General features: G+C 43.5%; 2 protein-coding genes and 1 non-coding gene across 11 annotated transcripts in view; 1 reads left to right on the top strand and 2 right to left on the bottom strand.

The window, feature by feature from the left end:
- Positions 1–1,765, top strand: part of DIS3L (DIS3 like exosome 3'-5' exoribonuclease) — a 42,903-nt gene extending 41,138 nt beyond the window's left edge. For all 5 annotated transcript variants that reach the window (XM_050795933.1, XM_050795934.1, XM_050795936.1 and 2 more), the window contains 2 exons: positions 333–507; positions 601–1,765. In XM_050795933.1, coding sequence (XP_050651890.1) covers positions 333–507; positions 601–909 — 484 coding nt within the window. In that variant the 3' untranslated portion in view covers positions 910–1,765. The remainder of the gene's footprint in view (positions 1–332; positions 508–600) is intronic.
- A 1,923-nt stretch (positions 1,766–3,688) lies between these two features.
- On the bottom strand, positions 3,689–25,511 carry TIPIN (TIMELESS interacting protein). 5 transcript variants are annotated; one of them, XM_050796020.1, is made up of 8 exons: positions 25,425–25,511; positions 21,457–21,597; positions 20,744–20,822; positions 20,140–20,215; positions 17,179–17,301; positions 16,926–16,989; positions 8,421–8,627; positions 3,689–4,169 (listed from the first exon to the last, which is right to left on the bottom strand). In XM_050796020.1, the coding sequence occupies exons 2-8, from the start codon at positions 21,587–21,589 to the stop codon at positions 3,928–3,930; spliced, it is 924 nt and encodes a 307-aa protein (XP_050651977.1). In that variant the 5' UTR covers positions 21,590–21,597; positions 25,425–25,511; the 3' UTR covers positions 3,689–3,927. The 5 variants fall into 5 exon arrangements, with proteins under 5 accessions (XP_050651977.1, XP_050651978.1, XP_050651979.1 ...); XM_050796021.1 differs by having other exon boundaries at positions 25,457–25,496; XM_050796022.1 differs by lacking the exon at positions 17,179–17,301.
- LOC126960431 (small Cajal body-specific RNA 14) lies at positions 15,052–15,186 on the bottom strand. Its single transcript, XR_007727978.1, has one exon. It is a non-coding gene; the product is annotated as a small Cajal body-specific RNA 14 (non-coding RNA).

The following is a 25,511-nucleotide window of genomic DNA, read 5'->3' on the forward strand; positions in this document are numbered from 1 at the left end:
CACTTGAACCCGGGAGGCAGAGGTTGCAGTGAGCCAAGATCGTGCCATTGCACTCCAGCCTGGGTGACAGAGCAAGACTCTGTCTCAAAAAAAATAAAGTGAAGATTGGAATGTGTGTATATATATACACATCTATGTCCATTTTAGGGTCTTTCTTATCTAACAAAATACTTTGTTTCCATCTGCTAAGGTGAAATAAATACTTGGAGGTAAACCACAGGAAAAGTAATTTGTTTTTAATCTAGGAGAAAAACTAGTATTCTAGATAAGCATACAAGATCTGTGTACTAAGAATACATTGTCTCTGGATTTATATTCTGGTCATAATATAGGTTTGGGATTAAAGGTGCTGCTTATCTAAAAAATAAAGATGGTTTAGTCATCTCATCTGGCCCAGATAGCCGTTCTGCATGGAAACCAGGATCCCTTCAACGATTTCAAAACAAAATTACCTCTACTACAACAAATGGGGAATCTGTTACGTTCCATTTGTTTGACCATGTAACTGTAAGTCTGTATTTCTATTAAGTATTATTAATATTTAAAATGTAAGGAACAAATAATGTGATTTAGTAATATGTATTTTCTTCTCTATGCTAGGTAAGAATATCCGTACAGGCCTCACGTTGCCATTCTGATACAATCAGACTTGAAATAATTAGTAACAAACCATACAAGATACCAAATACAGAACTTATTCATCAGAGCTCCCCTTTGCTGAAGAGTGAGTTAGTGAAAGAAGTAACTAAATCTATGGAAGAAGCTCAGCTTGCCCAAGAGGTCAAAGTAAACATCATTCAGGAAGAATATCAAGAATATTGCCAAACAAAGGGAAGGAGCCTATACACACTTCTAGAGGAGATACGGGACCTAGCTCTCCTGGATGTTTCAAACAATTATGGAATATGAAAGGCTCTTACTTCACTAAGAGCTGTCATATGTGAATGTTTTACAGTCTTTTCAAACTTAACATTTAATGTGTGTCACTCAGTGCTCTAGTTGATCAGGACTGGGTAACTATTTCACATATATGTAAAATGTTCTCAGCCGGGCATGGTGGCTCATGCCTGTAGTCCCAGCTACTTGGGAGGTGGAAGCAGGAGAACTGCCTGAACCCAGGAGGAAGAGGTTGCAGTGAACTGAGATCACACCACTGCATTCCAGCCTGGGCAGCAGAGCAAGACTCCATCTCAAAAAAAAGTTATCTCATTCATTGAAGTTGCATTAAATAAAGTATAATTAGGTCACTATGGAAACTGAGTTTTCAGTAATGAGTGGACAGTAAGTGGTGGCTCTGCAGATTGCTAGCCCCTTTCTAATAGTTTAATAAACCCAAAATTATTGGTTATCTTGTCTCCAATCAGTTCTTTCAAATGTTTTATTTTTCCAGTAATTACATTTGGATCATAGGCCCCTCTGACATCTGTCAGGTAATTTTCAGTCACTTTCAGATAATAAGACTTAGTCCTGCGTCCACCTCTCTGCTTAAAACTCCTATTTCATATTTGACTCAGTCCTTCCCTGCTGTCTCCAGTACTAGTTGGGAATAGGACACAGGGCAGGTGGTAAGGTGCAGGTAAAGTTCTGTCACAGGCCTCCCTTCCCACCCTCCCACTTTGATGAGGTGCACTGGCCTTCCCCTTGTTGAAAACTCGTTACTTTGCCAGCAAACACCCCACTAGAAAAATTAACTCTTGGCCAAGCACGGCGGCTCACACCTATAATCCCAGCACTTTGGGAGGCCGAGATGGGTGGATCACAACATCAGGAGATCGAGACCATCCTGGCCAACATGGTGAAACCCCATCTCTACTAAAAATACAAAATAGCCTTGTTTGGTGGCAGGCGCCTGTAATCCCAGCTACTCGGGAGGCTGAGGCAGAGAATTGCTTGAACCTGGGAGGTGGAGGTTGCAGTGAGCCAAGATCGCGCCACTGCTGTCCAGCCTGGGTGACAGCGTGAGTCTCTGTCTCAAAAAGAAAAAGAAAAATTAACCCTTCTTTCTCAGTAGTATAGTTTGTGAGGGTAGACAGAAGCCTGAACAGGCCCTCCTGAGGAAGCAGTTTCTATAGGCATTTGGTGGCACCTTGAAACTGCTCTCCATCTTCTAGCTGATCCCCTATTGGCTGCAGTTAGCCACAATCCTCCTAATGCACATGTCTCTTGCCCTATCCTCGTGGCAGTTCCCAGCAGGCCCACAAACCGACCCCCTGACCCCCATCCCAGATGTTCTCCTTGTGCTCACCTTCCTGGCTTTTCCATCAAACCATCTTTGTCACGCCCTGTCCCCACCTGGAGTCAGAAAGCCTGAAAAGAAGATGCCTGTCTGTCCTGGCTTTGTAGATGGAAGCCAGTCTAGCACCATCACTCTGCCCTTTCCCCAAGGGAAAAGAGAGTGAGAGGCCAAGTGCCATGGAAGATCACTTGAGGCCAGGAGCCCAGGACCAGCCTGGTCAACAGAGTGAGACACCATCTCTACAAAAATTAAAACATTAGCCAGGCATGGTGGTACATGTGTGCAGTCGTAGCTACTTGGGAAGCTAAGGCAAGAGGATTGCTTGAGCCCCAGGAGTTTGAGGCTGCAGTGAGTTAGGAGTGGGCCACTGTATTCCAGCCTGAGTGACAGTGAGACCGACACACACACACACACACACACACAAATAGTGGCGGGGGGCTTGGGGTAGGGGTGAGGGAGTGGGGTGGGAGAGCCTTTCCTAACACTAACCTTTCTTATTTGTAACTACCCCCTCTACCTGGCAGGAGGAAGTCCAATCAGGTGTTCTCATGATTTGGCCCTAACGCCTCTAGTCTCAAAATCAGCATTCCTAAAATATTCCTTATCCCCTCAATCTTATTCTGTATCATTATTGTACATGTGCTTCCCAATACTGGGAATCTTCTCCATCAAAAGCAAAGTCTTTCCTATGAATCCTACCTAGATGCTATGTTCCCCATGATACTTTGCAAGTTTCACTCCAACTAGTCAGTAAGTTACCAAAAAGCATTCTTTGAACTACCCTAGCACCTATGAGGGTCAGGTAATGTTTTAGCCTTTCATGTGACCTTTTAACTATTAAAGTAACTCCTTAAAAAACATGTAAAAACCTTGTATTTACCAAAAGTGTAAACTGCAGAACTAAATAGCAATGAAAAACACCCATAAAGCCTGTAGATAGTTTTTAAGAAAATTTTTACTTCCTTTAAAAAACTGACATTAATATTGAATATATGTACATCTTAAAACTTCACCCAGGCTGGGCGCGGTGGCTCACGCCTATAATCCCAGCACTTTGGGAGGCCAAGGGGGCCGGATTACCTGAGGTTAGGAGTTCAAGACCAGCCTGGCCAACATGGTGAAACCCTGTCTCTACTGAAAATACAAAAATTAACCGGGCATGGTGGCACATGCCTGTAATCCCAGCTACTCAGGAGGCTGAGGCAGAATTGCTTGAGCCCAGGAGGTGGAGGCTGCAGTGAGCCGAGATTGTGCCACTGCACTCCAGCCTGGCTGACAGAGCGAGACTGTCTCAAAACAAACAAACAAACAAATAAACTTCACCCAGACTATTCTGGGCACACTGTCCATGGGTTAACCCTGTTTTATAAGGAGCAATAAACAACAGAAACAAAACCTCCAAACTTAGTGAAAACAAGGCATTCAATGACAGACCAGCAGCAGAAACTCCTTATTACCTACTAATCATTTTATGAAGAAACATCTATATAAAACCCAACACTAAAGAGAACAAATAGATTTAACTAAAGTGACAAGCATAATTATAAATAAATACCAGATTACCAGATTTTAAACAATAATCTGTAAAAGTTTTACTACCTAAGGATTTTCACTCCAAGAAGAAAAAATACATAGTAACGCCAAGCTTGCAGGATGATGACTTAACAGATACATTTTCTCTTAATGGAAACTTATCTAGCTTCAGTAATATTTCTGGATGTAGCATCAAGTTGCTGTTGCACATTTTTAAAAGACTGGTCCACCAGTGTTTCCTCTAATTTTAATTCCTCTTCTTCACTTAAAGTATTAGCAATAGCATCATTACATGGATTGTCTAGAATGTCTTCATTTAATCCATTTGACTCGTCCTTTTGATCTTCATCAGTATTAACCTCTTCAACCATGTGTGCCCTGGCTGTATTCATTAACATATCTGAAAAAAATCATACCATTATTATTCATTATAAGTACCTGATCCAATCTTACCACAGAAGTACAAACCTCTTCAAAAGCTTAGTTTAGTAAAATGAAATCTATGATCACTTAATGTTAATTATGATCACTTTCTTCTAAATACACTTTTTTTTTTTTTTGAGATGGAATCTCGCTCCGTCACCTTGGCTGGAGTGCAATGGAGCAATCTGGGCTTACTGCAACCTCTGCCGGGTTCAAGCAATTCTCCTGCCTCAGCTTCCTGAGTAGCTGGGATTACAGGTGCCTGCCACCACACCCGGCTAATTTTTGTATTTTTAGTAGAGACAGGGTTTCACTATGTTGGCCAGACTGGTCTTGAACTCCTGACCTCAGGTGATCCACCCGCCTCAGGCTCCCAAAGTCCTAGGATTATAGGCATGAGCTACTATGCCTGGCCTATAAACCCATTTTTATACAACTAAGATCCATTTTAAATGCAAGAGAGGCCAGGCCCAATCCCAACAATTTGGAAGGCTGAGGTGGGAGGATCACTGGAGCTCAGGAGTTCAGGACCAGCCTGGGCCACATAGTGAGACCCCATGTCAACAAAACAAAACAAAACAAAACAAAATTAGCTGGGTATGATGGCAAACTGTGACCGTGCCACTGTACTCCAGCCTGGGTGACAAGGTGAGACCCTGTAACAACAACAACAAAAAAAGCAAAATGGTTTTCAATGTTATTAAATTCACACTCTTGGATCATAGTCAAATGTAACTGTTCTTATTCAAAATCAAAACTACTATTGGCCGGGCACAGTGGATCATGCCTGTAATCTCGGCACTTTGGGAGGCTGAGGCAGGCAGATCACTCAAGGTCAGGAGTTCAAGACCAGTTTGGCCAATATGATGAAACCCTGCCTCTACAAAAAATACAAAGATTAGCCGGACGTGGTGGAGCACACCTGTAATCCCAGCTACTAGGGAGGCTGAGACAGGAGAATTGCTTGAACCTGGGAGGCAGAAGTTGCAGTGAGCCGAGATCAGCAACTACACTCCAGTCTGGGCAACAGAGCGAGGCCCCATCTAAAAACAAAAATCGTAACTACTAAAAAGAGATCCAATAAAAACCAAATGCATTTAAGTTTTATGTCAGAGTGATCCATAAGAAACTTTAAAGTACTTATTTCCATTTGGACAAATTTTAAGTTGTGTATGATAAACAGAGGTAAGCTTTAAATACCAATTGCCAGGTATACTTGATATTGACAGCAAGGAAGCCACTGCCATCAAAAAAATGCTATCTTCATATAATGTTTCACATGGTACTAATAAAACATCCATTTATAAAGAAAAAGTAAATTGGCCTGGCGTGGTGGCTCACGCCTGTAATCCCAGCACTTTGGGACGCCGAGGCAGGCGGCGAGGTCAGGAGATCGAGACCATCCTGGCTAACACGGTGAAACCCCATCTCCACTAAAAATACAAAAAATTAGCCAGTCATGGTGGCGGGCACCTGTGGTCCTAGCTACTCTGGAGGCTGAGGCAGGAGAATGGTGTGGACGAAGGAGGCAGAGCTTATAGTGAGCCGAGATCGTGCCACTGCACTCCATCCTGGGCGACAGAGTGAGACTCCATCTCAAAAAATAAAAAAAGAAAAAGAAAAAGTAAATTCAGCCGGGTGCGATGGGTCACGCCTGTAATCCCAGCACTTTGGGAGGCTGAGGCGGGCAGATCACGAGGTCAGGAGTTCAATACCAGCCTGGCCAACACAGTGAAACCCCATCTCTACTAAAAATACAAAAATTAGCCAGGCGTCACGGCATGCACTTGTAGTCTTAGCTACTTGGGAGGCTGAAGCAGGGGAATTGCTTGAACCCAGGAGGCAGAGGTTGCAGTGAGCTGAGATCATGCCACTGCACTCCAGCCTGAGCTACAGAGCAAGACTCCATCTAAAAAAAGAAAAGAAAAAGTAAATTCATCTTAATTGAAAAGAAAAAAAAGGTAGCCAAAATAATTTTCACTTGAAAATTTTAATATATTGGGTGAAACTTCTTTTACAACATGGAATCTCTTTTTTTTTTTTTTTTTTTTTTTTTATAGAGACAGGGTCTCACTATGTTGCCCAGGCTGGTCTTGAACTCCCGGGCTCAAGTGATCTGCCCGCCTCAGCCTCCCAAAGTGCTGGGATTACAGGCAAGAGCCAGTGTGCTGGGCCTATAATTCTTATTTTTCCATTTTGAAAGGAAAAACTGAATTGGAAATTAAGAAAGATACACACAATCCTGCTTATTTCATTGAAAACCAACTTGCAATTCTTTCTAAATATAGTTTTAACAAATTTGGTTATGTAGTTTCCAAATCCACAATCTCTGTTAAAAACAGCAAATTTAGGCCAGGTACACTGGCTCACACCTGTAATCCCAGCACTTTGGAAGCTCAATGCTGGAGGATTGCTTCAGACCAGAAGTTCAAGGCTGCAGTGAGGCAAGATCACACCACTGCACTCTAGCCTGGGTGACAGATTGACAGTTTCTAAAAATAGTAATAATAATAATTTTTTTTAATAAAGCAATTTTTCAGGCAGTTTTAGAAGTGAGAAGGGAATGCTACAGATAAGCAAATTAAACAGCTACTTTAAAAGTACAACTCACAACCAAGTGACAAAACACAAGAAAAAGCATTTTTTTTTTCTTTTGGTGGGGGGAGAGGAGTCTTGCTCTGTCACCCAGGCTGGAGTGTAGTGGCCCTGATCTCAGCTCGCTTCAACCTCCACTTCCCAGGTTCAAGCAATTCTCCTGCCTCAGCCCGAGTAGCTGGGATTACAGGCAGGCACACACCACCATGCCCGGCTAATTTCTGTATTTTTAGTAGAGACAGGGTTTCAGCATGTGGCCAGGATGGTCTCGATCTCCTGACCTTGTGATCCACCCGCCTCGGCCTCCCAAAGTATTAGGATTACAGACTCAAGCCACCACACCCGGCCTCTTCTTTTTTTTTTTTTTTTTTTTTTGAGATGGAGTTTTGCTCTTGTCGCCCAGGCTGGAGTGCAATGGGTTGATCTCAGCTCACTGCAACCTCCACCTCCTGGATTCAAGCAATTCTGCCTCAGCCTCCCAAGTGACTGGGATTACAGGTGCACACCACCATGCACAGTTAATTTTTCTATTTTTAGTAGAGATGGGGTTTCACCATGTTGGCCAGGCTAGTCTTGAACTCCTGACCTTAGGTGATCTGCCCACCTTGGCCTCCTAAAGTGCTGGGATTACAGGCATGAGCCACCGCACCTGGCCTTTTCTTTTCTTTATGTATTATTATAATTATTGTCCTAAAGGTAATAGTATATGACACATGCTTTAAGGAGTCAGGGAAGAATAAGTTTATCAAGAATTTAAAATCAATTTTAAGTGATTAAAATGTTTTTTTCTTTTTTCTTTTTTTTTTTGAGACGGAGTCTCGCTCTGCCACCCAGGCTGGAGTGCAGTGGCCGGATCTCAGCTCACTGCAAGCTCCGCTTCCCGGGTTCACGCCATTCTCCTGCCTCAGCCTCCCGAGTAGCTGGGACTACAGGCGCCCGCCACCACGCCGGGCTCATTTTTTGTGTTTTTTTAGTAGAGACGGGGTTTCACCGTGTTAGCCAGGATGGTCTCGATCTCCTGACCTCGTAATCTGCCCATCTCGGCCTCCCAAAGTGCTGGGATTACAGGCTTGAGCCACCGCGCCCGGCCCCTTAAAATGTTTTTTTCTTTTCAAGAGTCTCACTCACTCACCCAGGCTGGAGTACAGTGGCACGATCTTGGCTCACTGCAACCTCCACCTTCTTGATTCAAGTGATTCCTGTACCTCAGCCTCCAGAGTAGCTGGGATTACTGGTGTGCACCACCACGCCTGGCTAATTTTTGTAATTTTAGTATAGAGATGGGGTTTCACCATGTTGGCCAGTCTGGTCTCCAGGTGATCTACCCACCTTGGCCTCCCAAAGTGCTGAGGTTACAGGCATGAGCCACCGCGCCTGGCCAGGTGATTAAAATAATTTTTTAAGAGGTGCTCAGCTATCTAGAAAACCATCCTAGATTCATTTATTCTTTGAGGAACACATACATTCTCTCCCTCCTCTCTCACACACACAGTCTCTAAAATATACATAAACTTAATATCACACTTTTCCACTCCTAGAAGTATTTTATTTTGGGGGCTAGCAGAGATGTTAAAATATCTAACATGTCCTTGATATATTAATGGTAGCACATAAAATTTGGCATAAAATTTACCATTTTCTAGGGACTGACTATTACTCAGCAGCTTTGCCTGCCTTCTTTCCAAGGCCAGTTGTTTATTTCTCTCAATTCTTTGTTGTTGCTCTTCTGTTAGGCTTCTACTTGACTCAGAAGCAAATATCTCACTTTCAGATGAGTTTGTCAGAAAGGGATCTAATTCAGTAGCAGTTACATCATGTTCATTATTTTCCGCAACTTCATCTGCAATAGAAAAGAAACGGTACATCTGCAGTGTTAGACTAGTTAGAGAAGGGCTTCTCATTGAAAAAGGATTTAAAGTGGCACGGTGCCAGACCTGAAGAAACAATTTGTGAGGTATAAGAATGTTGTGAATACATGCTTGATTCAATTAAATAAGAAATATTTATAATTCAGTTTAAAAAGGCATGTTAAGCCGGGCGCGGTGGCTCACGCCTGTAATCCCAGCACTTTGGGAGGCCGAGGCGGGCGGATCCCAAGGTCAGGAGATCGAGACCACGGTGAAACCCCGTTTCTACTAAAAATACAAAAAATTAGCCGGGCGCGGTGGCGGGCGCCTGTAGTCCCAGCTAATCAGGAGGCTGAGGCAGGAGAATGGCGTGAACCCGGGAGGCGGAGCTTGCAGTGAGCCGAGATTGCGCCACTGCACTCCAGCCTGGGCGACAGAGCGAGACTCTGTCTCAAAAAAAAAAAAAAAAAAAAAAAAAAAAAAAAAGGCATGTTAAGTCAAATGAAAATACAATTTAAAATATGCATGAAGGCCGGGCACGGTGGCTCACGCCTGTAATCCCAGCACTTTGGTAGGCCAAGGCGGGTGGATCACAAGGTCAGGAGTTCAAGACCAGCCTGGTCAACGTGGTAAAACCCCATCTCAACTAAAAATATAAAAAAATTAGCTGGGCACGGTGGCACATGCCTATAATCCCAGCTACTCAGGAGGCTGAGGCAGGAGACTTGCTTGAACCGGGACCTGGGAGGCAGAGGTAGCAGTGAGCAAGATCGCATCGCACCACTGCATTCCAGCCTAGGCTACAGAGCAAGACTCTGTCTCAAAAAAAAAAAAAAAAAAAAAAAAGGAAACAAAAAGTTCTTGGTTGTAATTAGAAATATTTTATGCTTGGCCTAATCAAAGAGCTTAAGGAATCCAAACCATATTCTTGTTCTACATTAAACCAACACATTTCAATAGTTTCCCAGTGACTATATGGGAAAAGGTTATTTTATTTTATTTTATTTTTTGAGATAGAGTTTCACTCTTGTATCCCAGGCTAGAGTACAATGGCTCGATCTTGGCTCACTGCAACCTCCACCTCCCAGGTTCAAGTGATTTTCCTCCATCAGCCTCCCAAGTAGCTGGGATTACAGGCACCCACCACCATGCCCAGCAAATTTTTGTATTTTTAGTAGAAACAGGGTTTCACTATGTTGACCAGGCTGGTCTCAAATTCCTGACCTGAGGTGATCCACTTGCCTCAGCCTCTCAAAGTGCTGAGATTACAGGCGTGAGCCAATGCATCCAGCCAGTAAAAGGTAAGTTTATATAGACATTATCTTTTGTAGAGTTAAACACAGACAAATGAAAAAAGAAATTTAAAAATCTATGGACATATTTCCAAATGAATTTCTTTTTAAATTCAGTGTGGTTTACATTATAAGTAATAAATTCTTAAAGCCCTGTAAACCAGTTAACTCAAGGTAGGATGTCCCCAAAATGATCCACAGTGGTATGAAAGTAAATAATAGATCTTCCATTTATATTTCATTTAAGAATTAAGAAGAACTATGTTTTAGTAACACATTTAAAATAAGACTGGCAGTTGTTAACTGTCCCTTGTCCTTATGATAGTTACTGTCTGATCTGTGAGCCACTCTATAGGCAAGATCCACACTGTAAAAGGGTGGAGAATGGGGCCCCTACTCACTTTACAATTTCAGATATACAGCTGTTTCTGATTGCCCAGTCAAATAAACTTACGGATTTCATCTTACTTTAACCAAACAACCCCAACAAAATGAACAAGTGTTAGGTTAAAAAGATTCTACAAAATAACAAAATGTCTGTAAGTAGAATAGAAGCACAAGCAAAATAAAAAAACAGCAGAGCTGACACTTTACCTTCTATCTACATCATTCATATTATGAAATTTTAAAAAAAGATAGGCCAGGCACGGTGGCTCAAGCCTGTAATACCAGCACTTTGGGAGGCCAAGACGGGCGGATCACAAGGTCAGGAGATCGAGACCATCCTGGTTAACACGGTGAAACCCCGTCTCTACTAAAAAAATACAAAAAAACTAGCCGGGCATGGTGGCGGGCACCTGTAGTCCCAGCTACCTGGGAAGCTGAGGCAGGAGAATGGCGTAAACCCGGGAGGCGGAGCTTGCAGTGAGCTGAGATCCGGCCACTGCACTCCAGCCTGGGCGACAGAGCGAGACTCCATCTCAAAAAAAAAAAAAAGATAAACCCTATCACATCTGACAAGTTGGTCAAAACATTCAAGTCACCATTTGAAATATGTCTTTATATATACTATGCTTGTTCTATGTACATATTATGCCTTGAAATATTAGCTAATTATAGAAAAACCATCAAAATTTAAAAAAATTTAAGGGCTGGGTGTGGTGGCTCATGCCTGTAATCACAGCATTTTGGGAGGCCGAGGCAGGCAGATCACAAGGTCAGGAGATCGAGACCATCCTGGCTAACACGGTGAAACCCTGTCTCTTCTTCAAAAAATACAAAAATTAGCCAGGCATGGTGGCAGGCGCCTGTAGTCCCAGTTACTCAGGAGGCTGAGGCAGGAGAATGGCGTGAACCTGGGAGGCAGAGCTGGCAGGAAGCCGAGATCGCGCCACTGCACTCCAGCCTAGGTGACAACAGCAAGACTCCGTCTCAAAAAACAAACAAGCAAACAAAAAAACAAATATTTAAAACATAAAGACAGACCTTTATAATTATTTTCAGTGAGATATAAAAATCATATGATACTTAATTCCGCCCTTTACAATCAAATTCTCTTTTAAGATTTCTTCCTTAATAGTGAAAAATGAAAAGCCACTTTTCCTTCCTGACATGGAAAACAAAAATGTAGCAAGAAACTAAAATGGCCTCCATTGTCAGGAAATACTGATACAGTATATGTAGGAAACTGCTGAAGCAGTTAAGAAACAAGCATTAGAGCCACTTATGAGCCAGGCCCAGTGGCTCACACCTGTAATCCCAGCACTTTGGGAGGCTGAGGCAGGCAGATCACCTGAGGTCAGGAGTTCAAGACCAGCCTGACCAACATGGTGAAACCCTGTCTCTACTAAAAATACAAAATTAGCCGGGCGTGGTGGCGCATGCCTGTAATCCCAGCTACTCAGGAGGCTGAGGCAGGAGAATTGCTTGAACCAGGGAGGCGGAGGTTGTGGTGAGCCAAGGTCATGCCATTGCACCCCAGCCTGGGCAACAAGGGTGAAACTCCATCTCAAAAAAAAAAAAAAAAAAAAAAAAACCACTTATGAAACGTGTTTTTAATGTGCTTCCTCTTACAGGGTTGCAGGATTCTAAATCAATAACAAGATACATAAATAACTAATTTTTTTTTTTTTTTTTTTTTCAAGAGATGGGGTCTCACTCTGTCATCCAGGCTAGAGTACAGTGGCATGATCATAGTTCACTCCAGCCTCAAACTCCTTGGACTCAAAGGATCCTCGTGCCTCAGCCTTCTAAATAGCTGGGACTATGGGTGTTGACCACTCTGGTCCCTAACTTCTGGGTTCAAATGAACTCAAAGAACTAATTTTGACTGGGCAAGGTGGCTCACGCCTGTAATCCTGGCACTTTGGGAAACTGAGGCAGAAGGACTGCTTGAGAACAAGAGTTCAAGACCAACATGACCAACACAGCAAGACCCCGTCTCTATTACAAAGAATAGTGGAAAAAAAAAAAAAAAACTACTTTTTATGAACCAAGAAAAGAAAGGTATCTTCAGTAGTAGATGACCTATTTATATAAACAATATATTTTGTAAGAAGCAGCTGGTTCCTTTGAGTAGGATTAAAATGAGAGTGCAGCAGCTCATGCCTGTAATCCCAGCACTTTGGGAAACCAAGGTGGGAGGATCACATGGACCCAGGAGTTTGAGACCAGCCTGCGAAACACAGGGAGACCCCAACCAGGCGCGATGGCTCACGCCTGTAATTCCAACACTTTGGGAGGCTGAGGAGGGTGGATCACGAGGTCAGGAGATCGAGACCATCCTGGCTAACACAGTGAAACCCTGTCTCTACTAAAAACACAAAAAATTAGCCGGGCGTGGTGGCAGGCGCCTGTAATTTACTCGGGAGGCTGAGGCAGGAGAATGGCATGAACCCAGGAGGCAGAGCTTGCAGTGAGCAGAGATCCTGCCACTGCACTCCAGCCTGGGTGATAGAGCAAGACTCCGCCTCAAAAAAAAAAAGAAACATAGGGAGATCCTGTCTCTATAAAAAAGAAAACTTGGCCAGGCAGGTGGTGCACGCCAGTAGTCCAAACTACTCAGGAGGCTGAGGTGGGAGGATTGGTTAAGCTCTGGAGGTCAAGGCTGCAGAGCTGTGATCATGCCACTGTGCTCCACTCTGGGCGACAGAGTGAGGTCCTGTCTCAAAAATAAATAAGTAAATAAAAATGAAATGAAATTTTTAAAAATTAGAAGTACACATGAAATTCATTTACTGCAACATTCATTGGCAAGTGATTATGGCAAAGAAGCTAAAGCTAGAAATATTCAATGTGTTACAAGATGCCATCATTGTGGTAAAAACAAACTAAAACATAAGTAAACTATATAAAAATTAAAGGGAAATAAGTGCAATGCAAAAGGAAACAGCACAGGGGAGTCAGAAATGATGGGAGTGGGGATGCAACTATAACAGTGTAATGAGGAGGCTTCACTGAGTTGTCACTTGAGCACGGTTTGAAGAGTGTAAGACAGTGATGCAGACTTGAGGGGTACAAGGCAGAGTACAACAATACAAAAGCCTTAGAATAGAAACGTGCCTGAAATGTACAAGGAACAGCTGGAGGCCAAGCACAGTGGCTCACACCTGTAATCCCAGCACGTTGGGAGGCCAAGGCAGACTGTTTGAGGCCAAGAGATAGAGACCAGCCTGGGGAACATAGTGAGATCCTGTCACTACAAAAATTAAATTTAGGTCAGGCGCAGTGGCTCACTGGCTCACGCCTATAACTCCAGCACTTTGGGAGGCCAAGGCGGGTGGACCACCTGAGATCAGGAGTTTGAGACCAGCCTGGCCAACGTGATGAAACTCGTTTCTACTAAAAATACAAAAATTAGCTGGGTGTGGTGGTGCGCACCTGTAATCCCAGCTACTGGGAGGCTGAGGCAGGAGAATTACTTGAACTCAGGAGGTGGAGGTTGCAATGAGCCGAGATCACACCATTACACTCTAGCCCAGGTGACAGAATGAGACTCCTTCTCAAAAAAAAAAAAAAGTACATCGCAAATCGCATCAGTATGGAAGTAAATGTATTTAAGCAACAAATAAAATGGTCAAAACATTTTTACTTTTGTGGTGCCTGATCAAAAAAATTTGGAGACTATTCTTTTAAGATACAAACAAAATATATCACACAACAAACAAAAATCTCAGATTCAGTTCTCTTATTTGTATCCTGTATTTCAGCATGCTTGTAATTCTCTGAACGGTCCATGTTAATTTATCTTTTTCTTTTTTTTTTTTTGAGATGGAGTTTTGCCCATTTTGCCCAGGCTGGAGTGCAATGGCACCATCTCAGCTCACTGCAACCTCCACCTCCAGGGTTCAAGCAATTCTACTGTCTTAGCCTCCCGAGTAACTGGGATTACAGGCATGTGCCACCACGCCAGGCTAATTTTTTGTATTTTTTAGAAGAGATGGGGTTTCACCATGTTGGCCAGGCTGGTCTCGAACTCCTGGCCTCAAGGGATCCGCCCGTCTTGGCCTCCCAAAGTGCTGGGATTACAAGCGTGAGCCACCGTGCCAGGCCTTATTTTTTTTTTTTTAACTGCCATAGAATATGGAGCCTGAAATCCATGTTAATTTATACCTCTGCATAGGTGGCTCCCTCATTCAAAATCACCTCTGCCTGACCTCTACTGTTCATTCAAAATACTTTTTCTTCTTTTTCATTTCTTTCTTCTTCCTCCCACCCCCAAATCAAAATTCTTCTGAATCCTCCTTTGTGAAGCTCTTCCTCCACCTCCAGGGACATGTAACTATGCTCTCCTTTGCATCCCACCCTGTGACCTACTCATACCTCTAATTACAACACCTACCACACTACTGGCAACGTTGTATGTCTGATTCATTCATTACTGTATTAGCCCACAAAGGGGCCTGATCTTAGTCATTTTTTTATCCTTGAGCTGTATTACATACCGGGCACCTCAAAAAGTAACCCAGAAGTATATGTGGTGGAATTTAGAACTGCAATAACTCATTCCTTTACATATACCAGTCCTATGCCATCAATACATATTTTACCAAGAAATTTAAATCATGAATTATTTAAATCACATTCCTTCACATGTTTGGAAGTAGTTTATAAATAACTTTAGGGAATTCTACATGGAACCTGTATTTTCTTCCGCATCTGTTAAAAGTTAAAAAACAAAAACAAACATGTATGGAGCCATCGCACAGAAAATCTGATAACTATACAGACCCTGTCGGCAGGAACCATCTGTTTTAATGTGTGTGACTGTCTATGGTTGCATTGTACAACTAACAATGCAATCAATACCAGGAACAGTCACATAGGTCTCACTAAAGTCCTATATCCGAGAGCTGCACTCTAAGTGAAATGCAAACTTTCATCATCAAATCATTCTGCCTAATTTCCCAGTACCACTTTATCCAATGGTATCCAATGGTGCATGTGTATATGAACACTTTATCTTGGTATATATTTTTATTAACAAGTGCTATACAGGATCAGTGGGTCACTAGAGTTCTCAAAAGTTCATATTCTACAACAAATTTGATATACAACATTCTAGATGTAGCAAGGCTTTTTTTTTTTTTTTTTTTTTTTTTTTGAGTTAGAGCCTCACTCTATCACCCAGGCTGGATTGCAGCAGCACAATCTCGGCTCACTGCAACCTCCACTTCCTGGATTCAAGTAATTCTCCCGCCTCAGCATCCTGAGTAGCTGGGATTACAGGTGTACGCCACCCCACACAGTTAATTTTTGTATTCTCAGTATAGATGAGGTTTCCCCATATCGGTCAGGCTGGTCTCAAACTCCTGACCTCCGCTCACCTCAGCCTCCCTGAGAGTGCTGGGATCACAGGCATGAGCCACCACGCCCAGCCCACTACCAAGGCATTTTAACATACCTATTTATCGTACTTTACCATACTTTAATTATATATTCAATATAGACTAAGGATCCAGTCCTATAATACTGCCTCCTCTAACTACTTCTATTCTTTCTTTTTTTTTTTTTCTGACAAGGTCTCACCCTATTTATTGCCCAGGCTAGAGTACACTGGTGTGATCCTGGTTCACTGCAGCCTTGAATTCCTGGGTTCAAGTAATCCTCCTGCCTCAACCCCCATGAGTAGCTAGGACAACAGGCATGCACCACCACACCTGATTAACTTTTTAAAAATTTGTATATATGGGGTCTCACTAGGTTGCCCAGACTGATCTCCAACTCCAGGATTCAAGTAATCCTCCCTCCATGGCCTCCCAAAGTACTGGGGTTGATCCAAAGGTAGTGATTTATCTCAATTCAGTCAGTTACAGATCAAACTCCTTGTTCTACTCTTTCCTCCCTTTTCACTACTGCACTTGACTAGTCTTTAAAAACAAATTAACAAGCCAGGCGCAGTAGCTCACACCTATAATCCCAGCACTTTGGGAGGCCAAGGTAGGTGGATCATGAAGTCAGGAGTTCAGAAACAGCCTGGCCAACATGGTGAAACCCCATCTCTACTTAAAAAAAACTACAAAAATTAGCTGGGCATGATGGCACGTGCCTGTGATCCCAGCTACTCGGGAGGCTGAGGCAGGAGAATTGCTTGAACTGGGACCTGGGAGACAGAGGTTGCAGTGAGCCGAGATTGTAACACTGCACTCTAGCCTGGGCTACAAAGTGAGACTCTGTCTCACAAAAAAAAAAAAAAAAAAAAAAAAAGTTGGCCAGGCCCAGTATGGCTTGAGGTCAGGAGTGTGAGACCAGCTAAGGCAACGCAGGGAGATCCCCATCTTTACAAAAATTTAAAAATTAGCCAGGCACAATGGCATGCACCTGTAGTCCCAGCTACTTGGGAGGCTGAGGCGGGAAGATCCCTTAAGCCCAGGAGCTGAAGGCTACAGTAAGCTATGATTGTGCTACTACACTCCAAACTGGGTAACAGAGCAAGATTCTGTCCCTAAACATGAAACAAAAAAGCAAAGTGCTGGGATTACAGGCATGAGCCACCACACCCTGCCTAGATCTATTTCTAAAAGTAAAATTGTTATAAAGTAGATAAACCTATATTCTTACCATTATTGCTAACAAAATCTTCATGTAAAATAGGGAGATCAAGTCGAATTCGTTTCAAACAGGTCTGAAAATGAAAAGAGATATTTATTTTTACCTCTTTACCAATAATGTTGGGGGGGACTAATTTGCTATTAGTTTTCCCTCTCTACCAAGAGATTCCAAAATGAACATTTTAAACAGTAATTTAGCCTCAACTAAATCTATCCTACCATTTAGCATTATGAATGATATTTATAATCATCTCAACACTTACCTGAACCTCCTTTTTACTTCCCAGGTATTCAACTCTGTCAATAAAATCCTCAAACTGCAGTTTAGGGAATAGCCTATGTGCCCAGTGCTCCATGTGTCTGATTAGCATCTTCAAGTCTTCAGCCTGGCACATAAAAATAAAAATGCTAAACAGGAGTCTCATTCTCACAGCTGACCCTGTCAGCAAGTTTCAGAACTGAAAAGCTATGCCAAAATCACTGGGGTCATTTTGTATTTATAAGGTCAAAAAACTTATAAAAGGAAGTTTATTAATAAGAAAAATATTGGCCAGACAGTTGTTCACACCTGTAATCATAGCACTATGGGAGGCCTAGGGGGACAGATCACTTGAGCTAAGGGGTTTAAGGCCAGCCTGAGGCAACATGGTGAGACCCCGTATTTTCTAAAAATACAAAATATAGCCAGGCGTGGTGGTACACACCTGTGGACCCAGCTATTGAGGTGGCTGAAGTGAGAGGATTGCCTAAACCTGGGGGGCAGAGGTTGCAGTGAGCTAAGTTCACACCACCGCACTCCAGACTGGGTGACAGCGAGATCTTATGTCAAAAAAAAAAAAGAGAGAGAGAGAGAGAAAATTATTAAGAACTTAGAGGATTGCAGTCTAAAAGAGTACTGGATACAGGTTTTTGGTTTTTTGTTGTTTTTTTTTTTCAGAGAGAGTCTCACTCTCTCACCCAGGCTGAAGTGCAAGGGCAAAGTCTCAGCTCACTGCAACCTCTGCCTCCCGGGTTTAAGCAATTCTCATGCCTCAGACTCCCAAGTAGCTGGGATTAGAGGCGTGCATCACCATGCCCGGCCTAAATTTTGTATTTTTTAGTAGACAGTAGTTTCACCATGTTGGCCAGCCTGGTCTCAAACTCCTGGCCTCAAGTGATTCACCCACCCCGGCCTCCCAAAGTGCTGGGATTACAGCACGAGCCATGGCACCCCACCTGGATACAGATGCATAAAAATTAGATGAAAACAAATCCAAGTACAAAAACTTAATAAAGTTGGCCAAGCGCAGTGTCTCACGCCTGTAATCCCAGCACTTTGGGAGGCCGAGGAGGGTAGATGACCTGAGTCAGGAGTTCCAGATCAGCTTGGCCAACATGGTGAAACCCCATCTCTACTAAAAATACAAAAATTAGTTGGGCGTGGCAGCAGGCACCTGTAATCCCAGCTACTTGGGAGGCTGCGGCAGTAGAATCGCTTGAACCCAAGAGGTGGAGGTTGCAGTGAGCCAAGATCGAGTCACTGCACTCCAGCTTGGGCGACAAGAGTGAAACTCCATCTCAAAAAAAAAAAAAACACTTAATAAAGTTAAAAGATAGTAGGCCGAGTACAGTGGCTCATGCCTGTAATCTCAGCACTTTGGGAGGCCGAGGTGGGCACATCACCTGAGGTCAGGAGTTCGAGACCAGTCTGGCCAACATGGTGAAACTCCGTCTATACGAAAAATACAAAAATTAGCCAGGTAGCTGGGCACGGTGGCTCACGCCTGTAATCCCAGCACTTTGGAAGGCCGAGACAGGCGGATCACGAGGTCAGGAGATTGAGACCATCCTGGCTAACACAGTGAAACCCCGTCTCTACTAAAAATACAAAAATTAGCCAGGCGTGGTGGCGGGCGCCTGTAGTCCCAGCTACTCAGGAGGCTGAGGCAGGAGAACGGTGTGAACCCGGGAGGCGGAGCTTGCAGTGAGTGGAGATCGCACCACTGTACTCCAGCCTGGGCGACAGAGCAAGACTCCGTCTCAAAAAAAAAAAAAATCAGCCAGGTATAGTGGCGGGCACCTGTAATCTCAGCTACTTGGGAGGCTGAGGCAGAAGAATCACTTGAACCTGGGAGGCAGAGGTTGCAGTGAGCAAGATCATGCCACTGCACTCCGGCCTGGGCAACAGAGTGAGACTCTGTCTCAAAACAAAAAATAAATAAAACAATAATTTTTTTAAAAAAAGTAATAAAAAAAAAAAAAAAAAAACTCTACTTTAACCCTTCCCTCTCCCCACTGCACAGCAACACAGGAGCAACATCTACACCACAGGTTGAAAACTAAAGAATATATTAAGAGGCCGGGCACAGTGGCTCATGCCTGTAATCTCAGCACTTTGGGAGGCCACCAAGGCGGGCAGATCACGAGGTCAGGAGATCGAGACCATCCTGGTTAACACGGTGAAACCCCATCTCTACTAAAAATACCAAAAATTAACCGGGCATGGTGGTGGGCGCCTGTAGTCCCAGCTACTCAGGTGGCTGAGGCAGGAGAATGGCGTGAACCCGGGAGACGGTGCTTGCAGTGAGAGGAGATCGCGCCACTGCACTCCAGCCTGGGCGACAGACAAGAGAGACTCCGTCTCAAAAAATAAAACATAAAATAAAAAATAAAATAATATATTAGAAACACTTGAAAAAGTACAAAACTCTCTAAAAATATACTATCATCTGCAAAAAATTATATCTACACTCCCACATAATTCAAAAATAGACTTCAAAATGTGCATATGTATAGTGACTGACAGTTACTAAATGTATTCATTTTTTAACCACACGTTACTGACATTTATTATGAACCAAGCATTGTGCCACATCTTGGGGACACATAAGTGATCGATACAGGCAGAGTCCTTGCCCTCATGAAATTTAAAATCTTTGAGGTAGACAAAGTAAATTTTATTCCTCTAAATTATAAAGTAAAAACTGAGACTTAAAAACACAGGTGTGATTTTCCTATAGACAAGGTTTATGTAGCAAAAAATGAGACAACACAAGACATGCTTTCTAATTCTTCAAACAGTTCCCTGTCTAGTACATCACAACTGTTTCTCAAGATCTCAAGAGATACGACAATTAAGGATAGCATCTTAAAGCATTCTGAGATTTCTAAGAACATAATGGGTCCACATTTTTATTGCTATTGTAAAAAACAAAGGTCTAACACAAAAATCAGAAAGTTCTTACCTCATGACCTTTACCTTTGAATTTTGCCTTATCAAATACATGCCTTAAGGCTGGAAGTCCTCTCTCTGAAATTAATCTGTGAATAAAAATATGTTTTTAATTTCAAGTTTCCTTTTCTTTTTTTTTTTTTTTTGAGAGGGAATCTTGCTGTGTCGCCCAGGCTGAAGCACAGCGGCATGATCTCGGGTCACTACAAGCTCGGCCTCCCCTGGGTTCACATCATTCTCCTGCCTCAGCCTCCCAAGTAGCTGGGACTACAGGCGCCCACCACGGCGCCCAGCTAATTTTTTTATTTTTAGTGGAGACAGGGTTTCACCATGTTAGCTAGGATGGTCTCGATCTCCTGACCTCGTGATCCGCCCGCCTCGGCCTCCCAAAGTGCTGGGATTACAGGCGTGAGCCACCACGCCCGACCTAATTTCCAAGTTTTCTCGAGTTTGGTCCAAAGCAAGACCGTAAGAAAAAATGTTCTGCTGAACTAAAAAAACTTTTTTAGAAATATAAGAGCTCTACATCATACCAACCAAAAGTTTATAACATTAGAAGAAAAACAGTGGATGTTAAAAATAAAAAGTATAAATATATACGAATATAGTAAATGTACCTCTGAGCATCCAGCTTGGGTATATTTCTTTTAACTGTTCTCTTTGGAGGTACAGGAACAAGTGCTCCACTTCCTGACTCTGGTGAAACATACCAAGATTCAGTATTACTGTATTTAAATAATTTGTATTATTTATTTTGTATCATTTCCAAGCTGATAAGATAACTAAACATAGGACATCTTGTTTTGAAACAGGGTCTCACTCTGTTGCCCACGCTGGAGTGCAGTGGTGAGATCTTGGCTCACTGCAGCCTCAAACTCCTGGGCTCAAGCGATTCTCCTGCCTTAGCATCCTGAGTATCTGAAACTACAGGCGTGGCCTACCACACACGGGTAATTTTCAAATCTTTAGTAGAGACGAGGTCTTGCTATGTTGCCCAGGCTGGTCTTGAAATCCTGGGCTCAAGCCATCCTCCTGCCTTGGCCTCCCAAAGTGCTGAGATTACAGGCAGGACCCAGTGTGCCCAGCCTCCTTTTTTTTTTCTTTTTTCTCCTCAAATACCTTTTACCACAGCCTCCTTTTACCACAGCCACCACGGCCCAGCTAATTTTTGTATTTTTAGTAGAGACAGGGTTTCACCATGTTGGCCAGGCTGGTCTCAAATTCCTGACCTTTTGATCCACCCGCCTCGGCCTCCCAAAGTGCTGGAATTACAGGCATGAGCCACTGTGGCCGGCCTCACAGCCTCCTTTTTAAAACTCTCTATACATACCTTCATCAGGCTCAATTCCTTCACCGTCTTGTCTCTCTGGAGAGGCTGGAGGTGGGAAAGGAGGAAAAGTTTCATCTTCTACATGCTCATAATCTGGTAGGTCAATCATGCCATTCTCCTGTGGTTCTAGCATCTTTTCCTCTAAGGGAAAAAATGTAAAGTTATTTGTATTCATCCAAATAGTCTCCACTATATAGACAAGTTCTACCTGCAGCCATTTCATGTGTTTCAATCAGTTAGACCACATTTCAAACTTACACATCATGAAAAGTAGAGAAGATACTAATTATGAAAAAAAGGACTAGCCTAGAAATCAGAACTAAGTTCCAAGGTAGACCCTAACACTAAATATCTATATCATTTTGAACAAATCGTTGTACCTCAACTATTGAGCTTCCCCTACCATAAAAAGATAAATTTTGGGCCAGGCGCAGTGGTTCATGCCTATAATCCCTTTGGGAGGCTGAGGCGGGCGGATTACCTGAGGTCGGGAGTTTGAGACCAGCCTGACCAACATGGAGAAACCCGTCTCTACTAAAAATACAAAATTAGCCGGGCATGGTGGCACATGCCTGTAATCCCAGCTACTTGGGAGGCTGAGGCAGGAGAATCGCTTGAATCTGGGGGGCAGAGGTTGCGGTGAGCCGAGATCGTGCCATTGCACTCCAGCCTGGGCAACAAGAGTGAAACTCCATCTCAGAAAAAAAGAAAAAAGATAAATTTGACTTTTCAGAGGGTTTCAAACTGTGATCCAATAGGGTATGAAATACGCAGGATATAGGTACTTCACCCCCACTTCAAGTAGAGCAGCTTAAAAAAAAAAATCTGCCGGGCGCGGTGGCTCACGCCTGTAATTCCAGCACTTTGGGAAGCTAAGGCAGGTGGATCACAAGGTCAGGGGATCGAGATCATCCTGTGAATGGTGAAATCCCGTTTCTACTAAAAATACAAAAAATTAGCCGGGCTTGGTGGCGGGCGCCCGTCGTCCCAGCTACTCAGGAGGCTGAGGCGGGAGAATGGCGTGAACCTGGGAGGCGGAGGTTGCAGTGAGCCAAGATGATGCCACTGCACTCCAGCCTGGGCCACAGAGCAAGACTCCATCTTAAAAAAATAAAATAAAAAATAAAAAAATCTCTTTATATACACCTACTATGTGCCCACAAAAATTAAAAGTTAAAAAAAATTTTTTTTTTTTTTTTTTTGAGACGGAGTCTCGCTCTGTCGCCCAGGCTGGAGTGCAGTGGCGCAATCTCGGCTCACTGCAAGCTCCGCCTCCCGGGTTCACGCCATTCTCCTGCCTCAGCCTCCCGAGTAGCTGGGACTACAGGCGCCCGCCCCTGAGCCCGGCTAATTTTTTCTATTTTTAGTAGAGACGGGGTTTCACCATGGTCTCGATCTCCTGACCTTGTGATCCGCCCACCTCGGCCTCCCAAAGTGCTGGGATTACAGGCGTGAGCCACCACGCCCGGCCAAAAAAATTTTTTTTAATGTGTTTACATATTGGTGTTCTAGGTAAGGCTTCCTTTAAAGAATGGGAAATTATCCTCGGGTTGATAACTCGAAAGAATGTTTTTCAGTACTGCCTTACTTAACTTCTCAGTAACAACTGACACTTTCGGTCAGTTTTTTCTGGGAAAAATGTTTACCTTAACTTTTAAGACACAGTATTCACCTGGCTTTTCTCCCTTTCTGGGAACTCCTCCTGGATTTTCTTTGCAGGTTTATCTTCTAACCTGGCCATTAAGTATCCAAGACTCAATCCTAGGGCTTCTTCATTCATTTATGCATAGTTTTAATAAGAACTTATTTATTGATGACTCCCTGATTTTCATCTTTACCCTAGGCCTTGACTCTCCGATCCAGATCACTATTTCCCATTTTACACCTCCTAAATGCCTGAAAGGCACCAGTAATTCAACATGTACAAAACCAAACTTCTAAATTTTCCTAATTCAATGAATGACATCTATCCAGCTAAGCAATTCAGAAACCTACAAGTCATCTTTAGCAATTCCTTCCCTCTATCCCACAGATCCTGCCCATTTTATTTCCTAAATATCCCTTGAATCTATTTCTCCTTATCTCTATAACCACTTCCCAACGTTTCTTGCTTGCATTACTCCACTACTCTCATCCACTCTTGCCTTCTTCAATTGTCCGTATTACATCTAGACTGAATCTGAAAATGTAAAGCTGATCACCTCACTTGGCTTAAGTATTTCAATGGTTTCTGATTGCTCTTAAGATAAAGACAAAACTCCAAGGCCCTATGTGATCTGGCCTCTTACAACCTCACCAACCTCACTTCACACTACTCTATGCTTTTTCTTTCCCTGAAAGAGCTATATTCCTCAGGCCACTAGATCTTTACAAATACTATTTCCTGTCTTGAAAAAGCTATACCTTGACCCCTAATCTCTTTCAGATATCAACTATCACCTTTTCAAAAGTTTACCTCAATTTCTCTAAATCCTTCTTTAGTAAGCATTCATAGTGTCAAGTACAAATATCATGGCACTTATCCAGTTTCAATATCAGGTTTTATTTATACAGTTATTTATTGTTCGTCTCCCAAACTAGACTGTAGCTCAAAAAGGGCAACCAGGTAGGTCTCTCTGTGCTACACAGCTCGAACCCCAGTGCTGGTACACAGCAGGTGCAGGTGCTCAATATATATTTGATGAATGATGGAATGCAAAAAAAAATTCCAAAGTTTCCCCAAATTGGAGTTAGATGATCTTTAAAATCTTACTAATTCTAAATTTCGATTACCATAAATATAAAAGCAAAGCATCAGCTGGGCGCGGTGGCTCACGCCTGTAATCCCAGCACTATGGGAGGTCGAGGCGGATGGATCATGAGGTCAGGAGTTCAAGACCAGCCTGGCCAACACAGTGAAACCCCGTCTCTACTAAAAATACAAAAAAAAATTAGCCAAGTGTGGTGGCGGGCGCCTGTAGTCCCAGCTACTCCGGAGGCTGAGGAAGGAGAATCGTTTGAACCCAGGAGGCGGAGCTTGCAGTGAGCCAAGACCGCGCTATCGCACTTCAGCCTGGGCGACAGAGCCAGACTCCGTTTCAAAAAAAAAAAAAGCAAAGCATCAATTCCCGATCATGACCCACGGTAGCTTCAAGTAAGCTACAAGAATCTATACTAGGGTTCAGAACTTTGAGGCTGACAGTGAGCTTTGAGTTTGATGACAGTACCTAAAATATATTAAGTGCACTCAAGAACTGGCCAAGCACGGGGTGGGGATTGTCAGGAAACTGATATTTCTTCTATTTGTAGTGAACAAGACGCTCAATAGACGACTTTTACTCTGCGTCAGTGGTCGCATAACTGTCTCTTTTTAGACATTTATGAAATTGTGTGAACTTCCTCCTCTACTCCTCAAACTCCCAGAAGAGTTAAGGTAACAAATGTTATGTCCAAACCACGGTTTGTTCCCAGACCCTGGTTTCCAATGCCCACCTCTTTTCCAAGAAGTCCAAAGAGATGGCCCTCATCGCAAAGGAAGTGCTACCGTGCTGCCTCGATGTCCCCCTTGGGTGCCACCCCTGAAACATCGAACCTCCTATACCTCTTCTCCAGCCGCCCCCCTCATCCCCGATCCCCGCCTATCTTCTCTTTAACTTCATTCATTCATCCAACATTCGCTGGGCGCTTTCTACATTGACACGCCCCGGACAGAAGACTGGGGTAAAGATGATCAGGAACACATTCCCTCCCGCTAAGGGGCTTGGCAGAGTAAGAGGCAGCCCAAAACCTAAGCAACCGGGACACGCGCCCGCCTCCCCGCCTCTCCAGGCCAGGTCAGGTTGACTCCCCAAGCCTCCTGACCCGCTGCGACAATTAGGCTTTCCCGCTCGTCCGTCTGGCTCCCTGGCTCGTCCGTCTGGCTCCCTGGCTAGTCCCTCTGACTTCCCTCTCCCCGCAAGAACTTCACTGGCCCGCCAGTCAGTCCTCACCTCACACAGAAAACACCGACCACAGAGCTTACCTCCGCGTGCAGACTAAGCGCGCTTCTCGCGATACTCGGGAACTCCCGGGGCAAG

The sequence above is a fragment of the Macaca thibetana genome, chromosome 7, assembly GCF_024542745.1.
Source record: "Macaca thibetana thibetana isolate TM-01 chromosome 7, ASM2454274v1, whole genome shotgun sequence".
NCBI classification, from domain to species: domain Eukaryota; kingdom Metazoa; phylum Chordata; class Mammalia; order Primates; family Cercopithecidae; genus Macaca; species Macaca thibetana.

What these genes read in the sequence shown, in the direction of transcription:
- TIPIN (XM_050796020.1), bottom strand. Translation starts at nt 21,589, where the DNA reads ATGCTAGAACCACAGGAGAATGGCATGATTGACCTACCAGATTATGAG. An exon ending in TCAAAGGTAAAGGTCATGAG is followed by an intron (nt 17,302 to 20,139) that starts GTAAGAACTTTC and finishes TTTATGTGCCAG; the next exon opens with GCTGAAGACTTGAAGATGCT. An exon ending in TAGTCAGTCCCTAGAAAATG is followed by an intron (nt 4,170 to 8,420) that starts GTAAATTTTATG and finishes GATTTTTTTCAG; the next exon opens with ATATGTTAATGAATACAGCC.